This window comes from Phyllostomus discolor, chromosome 8 (assembly GCF_004126475.2).
Source record: "Phyllostomus discolor isolate MPI-MPIP mPhyDis1 chromosome 8, mPhyDis1.pri.v3, whole genome shotgun sequence".
Taxonomy (NCBI): Eukaryota; Metazoa; Chordata; class Mammalia; order Chiroptera; family Phyllostomidae; genus Phyllostomus; species Phyllostomus discolor.
Window position 1 is genome coordinate 70950397 of NC_040910.2, and position 13616 is coordinate 70964012.

General features: G+C 42.4%; 1 protein-coding gene across 2 annotated transcripts in view; it reads right to left on the reverse strand.

Annotated features, from left to right (window-relative positions):
- The window catches only part of DNAH2 (dynein axonemal heavy chain 2), a 101088-nt gene that overhangs the window by 33365 nt on the left and 54107 nt on the right, over positions 1-13616 (reverse strand). For both annotated transcript variants that reach the window (XM_036033052.1, XM_036033053.1), the window contains exons 42-54: positions 8095-8313; positions 7737-7854; positions 7393-7529; positions 6699-6836; positions 6452-6610; positions 4019-4171; positions 3731-3822; positions 3196-3394; positions 2802-3026; positions 1596-1700; positions 659-847; positions 368-453; positions 100-230 (exon numbers count right to left, since the gene is read on the reverse strand). In XM_036033052.1, coding sequence (XP_035888945.1) covers positions 100-230; positions 368-453; positions 659-847; positions 1596-1700; positions 2802-3026; positions 3196-3394; positions 3731-3822; positions 4019-4171; positions 6452-6610; positions 6699-6836; positions 7393-7529; positions 7737-7854; positions 8095-8313 — 1951 coding nt within the window. The remainder of the gene's footprint in view (positions 1-99; positions 231-367; positions 454-658; positions 848-1595; positions 1701-2801; positions 3027-3195; positions 3395-3730; positions 3823-4018; positions 4172-6451; positions 6611-6698; positions 6837-7392; positions 7530-7736; positions 7855-8094; positions 8314-13616) is intronic.

Below are 13616 nucleotides of genomic sequence, written 5' to 3' on the forward strand. Positions count from 1 at the left end.
CCCACAACTTCCATAAAGGGCCCTAAGCACCAGGGCTCCATGCTCGACCCACCTTCTAACCCACCTCCAAACGGTCTCCAGCCACAGCTCCCAACTCACCAAAGATAGGAGAACGTTTGTTGGGACAAAGATTATGAAATGTAAGGTCAAAGAAGGAGCCGAGTTTGTCACTTAAGATGACCACAAAGGCTTCCGTGTCTGCTGCATCAACCAGTCGGTCAGAAAAGACTCTGTTGGGAGGGAATTGGGGTGAGATCTGGGAATAAGAAGAAAAACAACCCTGGAAAAGGAGCATCGGGGTGAGGTAGAGGCAGGGCTTGGAGCAAGGCTGCTGAAGCCTGGATCTGGAGGGGCACAGGCATCTCACCTGAAACATTCATGGATCCAGAGCCGTGTGATGCTGGACTTGGTGTCGTGAAAGTCCTTGTTGGCTCTAAGCATGCCCTGAAATACCTGGGGAAGAAGCATGGCTAATGGGGGTGGAGGAAGGAAAGGGAATTCCTTCAGAAATTTGAGGTAAGGCCAGAGAGCATAGCATTGGAGGACAGTGGTGATTTGGGGTTTATGGAATGCTACTGAGCTCCAAGGCTTATTCTGAGAAAAGAATGCCCGTATGGAGGCTATACCAAGCACAGGGACCAGGTCAGCTGGGTTTTACCTTGGAGATGTCTCGAAGGTTGAAGAGGTAGTGGATCTTGGCGGGTGTGGGCAGGAAACGCTGGACCACAGTGTTGTACACCTCTAAGGTGGCCTCAGTCACCACATTCCCAATGGGCTTCACCTCTTCCTCAAAGTCCTGAAGCTTCTGATTGATCATGGTGCCAAATATTCGGATGATCTGAGACTCCTAGAAACAGGCCCTCTGATTCACTTTTGCAGGCTCTGGGCTTTTAGCCAGGCCTGGGACAAGGGTGGAGTGAAGCATTCATCTTGGGGGCAGAATTTAAGAGGCACCAAAAACCCCCTCAGAAATCAAGAGAAATACCATTTTAATGAAATGTTAAAAAATCAAAATTAATATTAAATATCTATGATGAACAAATACCAACATTTTAAATAAAGATAGAATTAGTATTATCAATTTTTCTTTTTTTACTCAGTCTCCAATATGGCTCAGCATAGTACTGTTCCAATCTCATATTTATTTAAAAGGTTTGTATTTTATTCATAATGAAATTTTGGGCTTACTTTTAAAAAATGCATTAAAATATTGTTGATCTTGACTACCGAATTTGTTTGGTACCTTTTGAGTGCCTCATTTGCCTCACTCTAATTCTGGCAATGCTCTCATCTGTCAGCTTTGTAGCATTTACCTTCCTTAGCCTATTTGGGGCCCCTACACTCTCTGCCTACTGGGACAATGAAGCTACCCATTCCAGAGCCAGCAGGCTACACTTTCATCCTGTGGCTCTCCTAGCTCAGGAGAAGCAAAGGCTCCTACAGATGGTAGCCTCCCCTCCACAGAATATAGCTCCCTATATGCAACTCTCCTGAAGGGGGTTCTGAGCCCCCTCCCTGGCCTGCCCCCTCATTTTCTAGGACACAGATGGTTTTGCCTTCTATAGTCCCCCCCTGCCAGCCCCAGTTGCCCTCACTGTGGGGAAGGTCATGTTGATGATGTTGAAGCGACTCTGCAGTCTAGGGGAGATGACAGTCCGTCCACCCCCAGGAGGGCCCATGGCAGCCATCAGGAACATGTCCTAGAGAGCAAAGACAAGGCCGATGAGGAGCGGGGATGAGAGGAAGCACAGAAACAGGGAGGATGTAAAAGGAGCCAGGAGGGAGAGAGTACATGGAGGAACAAGTGGGATGAGGGACAGGGACAGAATCAGCAGGAAGAAATATTTTTAAAAGAAAAAAGTAAAATATTCACATTAGCTCAAATATATAACACTGAAAATAGAAATGAGTTCATGAGACACTTTCTTACATTTATACACAGAAACAAAGCATTGATAGGAACCACAATTATCTCTAATAATAAAAGTAGAAAAGAGAAAAAAGAGAATCAGCAGGAAAGAACATGAAGTAATTGGGGCAGGGAAAGGTAAAGGGAAGAAAGGGAATAGGAACACTTTTTTTTAAAGGATTATTAAAGTAATGTATTTTGCTTTTATTTCATTATTATAATCCATGTACCCAAATTAGAAAATAGAGGTAAGTTAAAAACCAACATTTGCTTAGATAGTCTAGAACTGTTTTCTTTTTTAATGTATATATCTATCCACATGTATATATTCTCAGGAATATATGAATATATTAATTATTAGGTAAGTTTTTGACCCTGAGTGCCAGATAGATGGGCACCCCAGAAATGAGGCTGAAATTGCTGCTGCCCCTTGACTCAGAGAAAAGAAACAAACAAGATGCTCAGAATCCCATGGCAGAAGATCCAGGACTGAGGGGAGCTGCCTGGATCCTGGGCTGGGAAGGGACGACTGATATCACAGGGGAGGTTACGGCAAAAATGGGAGACAGAGAAGGGCTGGGGAAGGGAGTTATAGACTCTGGGCACCTAGACAGGTCTGGGTGGCATGGAATTAGGCTTGGCATGTGAGCATGATGTAAGAGGCCTGACAAGGGAGTGGAAGTTAGAGGACAGTATCCTTTGGGCAGGGTCAATGAGGAGAGTTATAATAGGAATCAATAACTTAGGAGCCAGTTATCTCAGTTCTGAGAAAGGCCGGATACTCCTGTGTGGAAAGAACATCAGAGTATAGGATTCCATCCTGGCATCCCAGTGGAGGGGGGACTGAACCTATCATGGGAGGGAACAGAGAACAAATGCCCCAGATGCTTACTCGAATGTACTTGATGGTCTGCTTCAAACGATCATACCAGAAGCCATAGTCAATCCAGAGGCGAATCAGCTCCAGGGGTGGCTGAGACCCAAATGTGTCCTTAGCTGGCATATTTAGGTCATCCATAAAGGTGATCATGCTTTTGCCCCCAAATGGTACATAGACACCCTTGGTTCGCTTCTCCACCCTGCTCTCAATGATGCTCTGCACATTATTGGATGTGGTCTGGTGAAAAAGGTACAGAGTGAATGCTTGCACCACTCAAGAGAAATATGGAGTTATAGAGGAGTGTCAATCAGGGACTGGGATCCCCTGAGAGAACAGAAGGCAGAGAGAGAGTGGGCTGTGGGCGGTGTGACCCCTGTAACACACCTGTGCAGGTCCTGTAACACACCTGTGCAGACATGTTGACAGTGAGCACTGACCACTGGCTTGAGGGCAAGGACTGCAGAACGCTCTGGGCGATGGAGGTTTTCCCAGTCCCCACAGGACCCACCAGCAGGACAGGAGTCTGATTGGCCACCAAGGTGCTCACCAGGTGGTTGTAGCGAACAGTGTCAACAGTGGGCACCATAATCTTATAAAAGGGGCAACTAGGGAGAAAAGGGAATTGTGTCTTAAAGATCATTGGCCTGCTCCTTTCTAAGTCCCCCTTCATTCTGCCTCCCAGTATTTACCTTCCGCTGACATCGCCACTCTCTAATCGCCAACTCTGCCTCCTGTGGGGCCTGGGGGCCCGGGGGACCAGGCCTTCTCCTGAGGCTCCTGTCCCGTATCCTCTCCATCTCACTTCCTGTACTCAAGAGTCCTCTCTGCTCCGGAAGCCATCCTCTCCTTTCTCACTTTTGCTTCTAGGCCCCAGCTCTCTCGCCACATCTCCCACCAACTGCAGCCCCAAGTCTAAACCATCCCCAAGGCCTGGCTCTCACTTTGAGGGGTAGCGCCAACTTTTAGGGAGCTTATCCTCAAATGATGTCCAGCTTCTCATCTTGGGGTCCACAAAATACTCATACACTGTGTCCTGAAGAGGAAATGTGTGTCAGGCTACCAAAGCCTTCCTTTAGCTCTCTCCTGCCCTGAAAAAGGCACTCACAGACCACTGGGGAAAGAAGAGAGCTGGACTGGCAGGTTGAAGCCTGAGAAGAGGCTGAGGATCAGGGAAGAGGTGGGCTCTGGAAAAAGAGGAAAAACAGGACAGCTGCTTTGGGGTCCCTGACCTTATTAGGAAAAGTGCCTTCAATCTCTCGTAGGTAGCTGTCAATCTTCTTGCGGCCTTCCTCATCCACAGAGGCACACACAGACCAGATCATGCTGAACACAAAAGTCAGCTCTACCATAGCAACATAGTTTTCACTATCAGCTGGGTTCACCTGGATGGAAAAAGACAAGGGGACATACTCGCCATCTGTAAGAAATGGAGGGATCTACTTTGGCAGATCACCACAAAGGCTTAAAGTTTTCCTCCCTTCCGGGTTCTGTTTGGAAAACCATATGGTATAGACAAACCTAAATCTAAAACATTTAGATAAACCTGAAACTCCTTGTAGCCCAGAAGTGGCCCCGAGTTTCTTCTCTACTGCTATAAAGACACGGCAGGGACCTAGCCACACCATGTCTACCCTGAAGAAGTGCCCACAGATGCTCAAGGAGAAAGGTCCAAGGACATTTGTGGTGACTTCTTTGTAACTGCAAAAAAATTGTAGACCTAAACATCCACCAGTAGAGGAACAAAAAAGTAAAATGTCATGTTTTACCATGGAATAGTACATAGCAGTTAAAAGCAATGAAGTTAATCTGCATGTAGCAGTCTAGAACTCAAACATATTGTTGATTTAATAAGCATATTGCAAGTATGGTGTGTAGTACATGGTACATTTTTGTAAATACCACATTTTCTATGGGTATCTAGGGGCTTGTATGTAAATGTGCATTTTTAATAGGCCTGGAATGACACATACAAACAAACACACTATAGTAGTTACTTGTGTGGAGAGGAAAGTAAGCCAGAACTGAGAGGGGGAAGGTGATCAGAAACAACTTTAACTTTGTATAAAAAAATTTTAATTTTTAGAAAGAAAACTAGATTCAACTGGTACTTGAGTATTTAAAAATTAAAATTTATGCCCTGGCTGGTGTGGTTCAGTGGATTGAGTGCCAGCTTGCCAACCAAAGGGTCGCCGGTTTGATTCCTAGTCAGAGCACATGCCTGGGCGTACAAGAGGTAACCAACTGATGTCTCTCTCACACTTCAATATTTCTTTCCCTCTCTTTCTCCCTTTTTCCCCTCTCTCTAAAAACTAAATAAAAAATCTTTAAAAAATTGTTTTAATGTATCAACTGAATAGCAGAAATAGCATATTTAGAGCTCGTGCTCTCAACCCCCAACCCAAAGGGTAAGTGCCAATGCTGCCCTTTGATAAGGTGAGTGGCACATGTGGGGCTGTGCAAATGACACTGAACTGCTTGGGGGAAATGGCCAACAGGCAGCCAACTTGGCATCATTTGCATCATCTCCAACCTACTTTGTGAAACAGCCACCAGCCCACAGGTGTGGAGCTCTTGGGGATGGGTTCTAAATTAAAACTCCTACCACTGCAGGCAATGTTATATACAGGATGCTGCCCAATCCAGAATACTAGACCTGGTCTTAGAAGAATCCTCAATCCTCAATCCTCAAAATGTAGATGGACAATGGTGTTGAGACTCTACTGTCTATCATACTCAGTCTAGAACCCTCAGTTTGTCCTTCCAGTTCATCCCAGCATGGAACACATATCCCCATCCTCTTCTTGGGGTCTCTGCTACACTGAAGAGGGTCTGCATGCAAATACTACCCCACCCTTCCTTGCCAAGCAGGGACTGACTCTTGTGTCTCCATGTTTTAGTGAAGGCCATTCCTCTTTACCTAGAATGAATGCCCTTCTCCCTTTGTTCTGTTCATCAGTGCTCTTCCCCCTCTGCTCAGTGCCCTCCCTGACCAGTCCTCCCAAGCACCTGGGACTATTGTCCTTTTTCCATATGTCACCTTGAAAGTTTATCAACATAGTTTTAAGTTACATGAATTATATCACGAATGGCATATACTGTTATAGATCTTAATTGTTATATAACTTTATATTAACAGTTTAATTATCTGGCAATGTCTTTAAAAACAACACAAAACATTTCTAGGCAGTGATTTAATCTCAATAGAAAAAAATATACAATTTTGGTCCTTACTCCATAATTTTAAGCTGAACAAAGTTTTTTCTTACATGTCAATTAATCTGAAAATGTCTAAAGCCCCTCAGGAGATTAAGTTGGGAACTCCTTCCAGCAGGAACAGTATCCCAAAACTTAATATTTATTTTTTGAAAGGATACAGAAATGAGAAACCACATGAATTATCCTCAGTTCCCAAAATATAAAGAGCCAATGCTAGTGAGCCCCACTGTGTACAATATCCAATTTAGAGACCTTCCTTTGGCCTTCCAGCACATACACGCACGCACGCGCCCCTCACTGCCACCATGTTCAATGTAGCCTTCCCTTGTAGTCTCTGTTCCACTCAAGCTAGCTGTTTAACTTGTGTCTCAGACATGCCATTTCCCTGAAGTTGTCCCAGGAAGTCATAAGCCCTTCCTGCCTGGCCCTCCTCTGGCCCCCCTTACCCCATTCTCTGGCGTGGCCAGCGACGAGTACAGCTTGCAGAGAGAGATGATTCCACTGTATTCAGGTAGGGGCACCAGTTCATTGCAATTGTCCTTCTTGAAGGTCAGCATCTTGTTGATAAATTTTTCAAACATGCGTTGAAGGGGCTCTACCTCAGCCTGGAGTTGAATATGAAGGGGCTTTTTATTCATTCTTATGTCCCATAGTCTATGCTGGTATCTTCCCTCTCCTCAGTTCCCTTCATACCTTTGGCCTCTTCTCTAGCCATGACTGAACATAGGGCTTCCAGCCCAGGTCCGCGTAGTCAGTGTACACCATCCCACAGCGAGACACAGTGGCTGGAGAGGCCACCGCCAAGTTCTCCACTTCAAACAGCAGGGACACCTAAGGATATACTTTGTCAGAACCTTGTTTTTCACTCCTCCCTACCCAGAACTCTGGTGCCCCAAGATGTCTCTGCTAAGTACCAATTGTGGCAGGATGAATGGAGACCTAAAGTTTACAAATGATTTGCTTGTTAAAAGAAATTAGAGGTCATTCAAAGTTATCTTTATTTAAAAAGTTACTCTCTCGTTTGCATTGTTTGAGTGGGTGGGAAAGGGTGGGGTTTACAGCCTATTAATTCATAATCCCAAGTGCACAAGTGAAGAAGGGCCTCCCTCCTGCGTCAGTGGAAATGAACATGAGGAAGGCTGTCCCTGTCTACACAGTACTTCCGAGTACACAAGGTTCTTTTCCATACCATTGTTCTCCACAGCCATGGTAGACAGGCATTTTTTCTTCAGTCACAGGTTCCCCTAAATGCAGGGATCCTCCTCCTCAGTGTTCTGCTATAGAACTTCCTCTTCCCTGAGGATCTCCCTGCTCTTGCCCTTAGCCCTGCCTCATGCCCTCCAGCTTCCACATCTGCAGGGCCTCGGTAGTCAGGGCACCCCTGTACCTGCTCAGGCATCGCGATGCGCTCTCCATTGATGAGGGTCAACACCTTGTTGTCGTCCATGACAGAGTTCATGCTCTCAATCCACAGAGTGTCCACAGGGCCATCAAAAAGGATCCACTTCTCATCTGGTTTCTCATCTTGGTAGAAGGTGGGTAATAAGGAAGCCACAGCTTTCGAACCTAGGGCCCTCCACACTCATCTGCTCATAGATATCAGCCCATGTGCCCTTGTACCTCAGCATTATCCAAGCACTTTTCTTCCAAATTGAGCTTTCTATACCCAGAATGCCCACACCACAGGAGACTGAGGCATCTGCTCTCCCCACCTCACGATCCTTTGGGTACCTGCACATGCCATCCGCATGACGCTGGATAGGATGCCATCTGTCCATTCATTAGTGTTAAGGTCATATTCCCCATACAGCTCCCCTAGGGACAATGCCTTTGGGTTCAGAGGAAACTCCTAAAAATGACACAGGAAGGGGTTTTGAGCTGCTGGCAGACACAAATCCTAAGAGCTCCCTTAAATCCAGGGATTTGAATTTGTCCTTCTCTCCCTCATCTCTCCCAGGCCTCCTTGGACCCAGGCACTACCTGCTGGCCTGTACCACCCTCTCGATACCTATGCATCCCTGCCCCCAGCCTCCACCATCTTCCTCCTACTCAAATCTCCACCAGTGACTTCAAGTTCCCAACCCCATACTCTAACGATGTTGAAGTTGGGGTCTCCAGCGCGGCACAGGGAGGACAAGGAGGACTGGAGAATTCGCCATGCCGTAGTCTTGCTGCTGCCTGTACAGCCCACAATCATGGTGGAGTGGCGGGAGCTCTTGGTTTCATACAACTGGATGACTTTGGTGAGGGTGAATGGTGTAATCTGCAGGCCCATTTCTCGAATCTCATGTTCGATGGTCTCCTGCAGCTGAGAGAAGGGGAAATACAGGAAGTAGAAGACAAAGAAAGAGGACTGCAAAGGACTTTCAAATCTCCCCAATGCCTTTGGAAGATAAGGTTCCAACTGGTAAAAGAAATAGCAGCAGAACCCTTTTGCACTCTGGCAATTGTTTATTCCCTGGGAAGCTGACCAATGGCAGAGTCAAGAGATTGGGCTCTGCAGTCAGCCAGCCTGGGTCCCCAGCTTTCAGCCATGTGAACATAAGTCACCTCTCTGAGTCTCTGTTCCTTCATCTGTTAAATAGGAGTAATGACAGTAACTCTTCTCATATGGTTGTTGTGTTAGATAAAATAGTCAGCATAAAACACAATGTCTGATATGTGCTGGACACATTTTTCTAATATTATTCAACGAATATTTATTAAGCCTCTATAGTATGTGCCAAGCAGAGTGTTGAGTAGTGAGAACAAAGGAGAGTTCATCCTACTTCAGAGCTCACAGTCTGGTAGGAGAACTAGACATCGAGCAAATCATCACCTAAGATAAAAATGCTTAAAGAACCATGACCATAATGGATCAGTCCCAGAATACTGACATTTTTAAACATGCAGCCAATGCAACCAAATAATTTCAAACAGAGGCAAGATCTTTACTTGTATCTCTCCAATACCACTAAGAGGCCTCACCACTACCACTTCCTTCCACTGTCTGGGTTGTTGCCTGCTTTGTTTTTTAATCTTAAGATACCCTCCCCTGGCTGTGGCCATTACACCTCTGCTCCACCGTTAGATACATGTATGCATGTTTAGCATCCTGCCACTTTTTCCTTTTATTCTGTTTTAAATATTTTCTAATTCCTTCTTTGACCCATGAGTTTTTTAGAATTATATTGCCTAATTTCCAAACATTTGGGCTTTTAGAATTATATTTTGTTATTGATCCCTAGTTCAACTCTATCATGGTCAGAGATCGTGCTCTGTATACTTTTCAATCATTTGAAATTTATGAGACCTATACTTAATAATCAGCACATAGTCAGTTTTGGTAAAAGGTCCATGCATACTTGAGGAGATTATGTTACTGCAGTTGTCGTATAAAATGTTCTGTATGTGTCAAGTCAAATCTGTTAAAAGCATTCCGTTCTGTATCTTTATGGATTTTTTTATCTGCTTGCTTCATCAATTTTGGCTGATAGAAGTATATAAAGATTTCTCATAAGGATTGTGATTTTTATCAACTTCTCCTTTTAGTTCTGTCAATCTTGTTTTATCTATTTTATAGTTATATTATTAAGTATATATAAATTTAGAATTGTTATATCTTTGGGGACATGGACCCTTTTATCATTATGAAATGTCTCCCTTTATCTTTAATATTCTAATTGCCAGAAAGGCAACTTTACCTGATATCAGTAGAATTATGATTGTGATCAGAAAATGTTTTAAATAAATTCCATAGCCTTTACATGGTCAACCTCCTAAATATTCTATATGGGATTGGAAAAAATTAGTATTCTTCAATTATTGAATGCAACTGCTACAGATGTTTATTAAATCAAGATTGTGTTGTTCAAATCTCCTATATCCTGATTTTTAGTCAGCTTGGCCTATTAAATTACTGGAAGATGTTAAGACCTCCACTACAATGCTACATTTGTCTATTTCTCTTTGTAATTCTGTAAAATTTTGCTCTATTTCTTTTGAGGCTATATTTTTAGGTGCCTCTAAATTTAGAATTGTTTTATCTTCCTGGTAAGTTGAACCTTTTTTATTAAGTGACCCTTTTTATTTCTAGTAATGCTTTTTGCCTTAAAATCTATGATGTCTAGTCATGGCTGGTATAGCTCAATGGATTGAGTGCCGGCCTGTGAACCAATGGGTTGCCAGTTGATTCCTGATCAGGGCATATGCCTGGGTTATGGACCAGGTCCCTGGTGGTTGTTGCATAAGAGGCAACCACTCATGGGTGTTTCTCTCCCTCTCTTTCTCCTTCCTTTCCCCTCTCTCTAAAAATAAATTTTTTTTAAATCTATATTGTCTTATATTGCTACCTCAGCTTTCTTCTGATTAGTATTTACCTGAGATATCTTTTTATATTCTTTGACTCTCATCCCTTTGTCTTTATATTTTAGTTGTGCCTCTTCTAAACAATGAAAGATTAGTATAACATTGTGTACTATTTAATGTATGATTATTTTCCCTTTCTTGAACAGTTTTTTCCCCTACAGGCTAATAGTTGCTGTCTTTTGTTTGCTTCATTTTTAACATACTGATCTCTAAGTCAACTTCAAACTCTGCCAGTTAACTAAATCTCTCAAAACATGTATTCACATGAGGTATGAATTTCTTTTTTCAGAAGTCCTCCTGAAGCACTTGGATTTACTCTGAACTGGAGCAGCTTCTCTCCATCAGATGCACAGCCATCATCCTGTGTCCTCTATTTTCCTTTCTTGAGATGTGCCTGCATTTCAGTAGAACACACCTTCTACTAACTTTCTCAGAAAGCATATATTGGACGTAGTATTTTTTGAGAGTCTGCATGTCTGAAATATCTCTTATCTAGCATCCTATGTGACAGGTTGCCTAGGAATAGAATTTGAAGTTGCAAATAATTTCCTTGAGAATGGAGTTGAAGGCTGCTCCATTGTTTATAGGTTCAATATTGCTACTGAGAAGTCCAACATTTAAACTCTTGATCTTTTGCATGTTATGTCTTTTTTTTTCCTCTCTCTGGAGAAGCTTGTTAAGTCTTCTCCTTGTCCTGATGTTTTAAAATTTCACAATATGAGCATTGTTAAGGATTTATCTTATCCACTGTGTCATGCATTTGTGGATCCTTTCATTTTGGAAACAGATCTTTTGGTTCTAGGGATTCTTCTTGAACTGTTTCACTGTCAATCCTGTCCCCTCCTCCATTTCCTCTGTTCTTACTTTTTGGAACTCCTATTATTTGGCTATAATAGGAGATTATATTATATTGATCTTTCTGACTGGTTTTTGAATCTTATCTCTTTTTCCCTTTGCTCTATTTTCTGGAATATTTCTTTTTTCATAGTATTTCATGGAGATACTATCTTAATCTTATCTCTGATAATACAGTGATTAAAAAAAAAGAAAACTTTTTCTTTCTCTGTATTATCTCTTTTCTCCAACTTGCTTTTTCCTACTTGTTTTGGCTGCTTTCTGGCACAGGCTTTCCTCAAATATGTGGCAACCCCTGGTTTTCTGCTCACATACATGGGTGAAGAACTAAACGAAAGCCCTGAGTGTGAGTGGGGCTTACAGACTGTGAGTACCCCTGTAGATGATTTATCTAGGACTTTCACTGGGAAATCACTGTTCTCCCTATTTTGGTCATTCCTTTTAGACTAGACAGATTCCCCAGAGAAAACTCTTCCAATTTCCTGTCTTGCTGCCAGTATTCTGGGAGCTGAGAGATAAAGGAAGACAGTCTCAGCAATCAATGTATAAATATTCATTTAATCCCCATTTTTAATGGGATTTACTCATGCCCTCAGCTATTCCAGTGTCCCCCAGTCCAGACACCTACTAGTTTACCCTCTAGTCTTCTGCCATGGTGGGAGAGACAGTCATTTGGGATCACTGAGAAGGGAAGATCAGAGATCTTCCAAGACAGTTTGCCTCCAATCCTTCTTATTATAGCTATACTTCCTTTATTCCTTACTCACAAAGGAATCTAATTCCACAAATGTTTGGCCTTTTGAGAACTGTCTCTCACTTTTTCCCACCTCCAGCCCTCTCAGGTTTGCTAAGGCATGACTTATTCATTTGTTTCTTATATCTAAAATTTGTGTTCTATTTCTTCCATTTTCCCCATAGTTTTGGATATAGATACCTTATTTAAAAAATCTCTTTAGCCCTGGCTGATGTGGCTCATGGATCGAGTATCAGCCTGAGAACCAAAGGGTCACTGGTTTGATTCCCAGTAGGGGCACATTCCTGGGTTGCAGACCAGGTCCCCAAGTTGGGGGTGCATGAGAGGCAACCACACATTGATGTTTTCCTCTCTTTTTCCCTCCCTTTCTCTAAAAATAAATAAATAAAGTCTTTAAAAAAATAAAAATCTCTTTAGAGTATTATAGTGGATTTTCAAAAGGTAACAAAATTGTTTTTAATCCACTTTCTTTACCTACAAGTGCTCTATATATTGAACTATTGTTTAAAATTTCAATTGTAATATTTTTCCATTTATAGAAATTCTATTGGTTCTTTTTCACATCTACTTAGTTTAGAAGTCTCTTGTTTCTGGCTCATAGTTTCAAGCTTCTCTTTTATTTCTTTAAACATATTAAATTTAGTTATTTTTAAATTCTGTGCTGATCATTTTCAATATCTGAAGTCTTTAGGGATTTGATTCTGTTATTCTGTTGTTCCTCTGTTTTCCATTCATGCTATTGTGTTCCCTTGTGTGTTTTGTGATTTCGGACCAGAAGTTGCTCATTTTATTGGGCTTCTATCTTAAATTTTTATTATAATTCTTTGAGGCTTAAGTTGAAATTTCCTCATCCAGAATTAATTTGCATTTGCTTCCGCCAGTCACCTGGGGGAAGCTAGCAGTCAGGAACTACTTAAAATTAAGCTTTAAGTTTGAGAGTTTTGGGATTATACAGTAAAATAAATTAGGACCCTGGACCATGTAAGGGCTGACTTGTGGTTAGGAAATCTAAAAAATTTTAGCCCCTCTCCCCATCATCTGTCAATACAAGCAAGTTTCTTTATTGTATGTACCCTTTTCAATGGTGAGCTTCTCATTTTCCCATTTACTGAGGATATTTTCCCTTGCAGACTGAAGTTTATGCAGTACTGGCTTTCCTATTGTACCGCAAATTTGGGTTACTTTATCTTCTCTCTCAAGTACCTTAAATTCAACAAAAATTTTCAGGGAGAAAGCCAGCCTTTACACTCACTGATCTCCCTGCTCTTATTTCCCCTTCCTACCCCAGAATTCCTTCTTTCCAGTTTAGCAATACATTTAAAATATGTGTTTTTATATTTTTATCTAGCATTTTAGTGGTTTCAATAGAAAGGGTAATTTAGGGTACCTAAACTACCACAGCCAGAGAAAAAATTCCTGTATTTTCTAAAATCCTCCTCCTCCACCCCCTTTCATTCCACTGCTCTCCCATATCACACAGTTCCTAGCAGTCTCTCCTCAAAACTCCCTAAATGAGAAGAGAAGTAGAGGCAAGAGAGAGCAAATGGGAATAGAGAGTAGAAAGGCCAGTAGATCAAAGATCTCAGTGAAGTCAAAGAAGCAATGAGTGGAAGTACTTGAGCCAGTGAGTTGCGGGCTGGGAGAGAAGTAGGGAG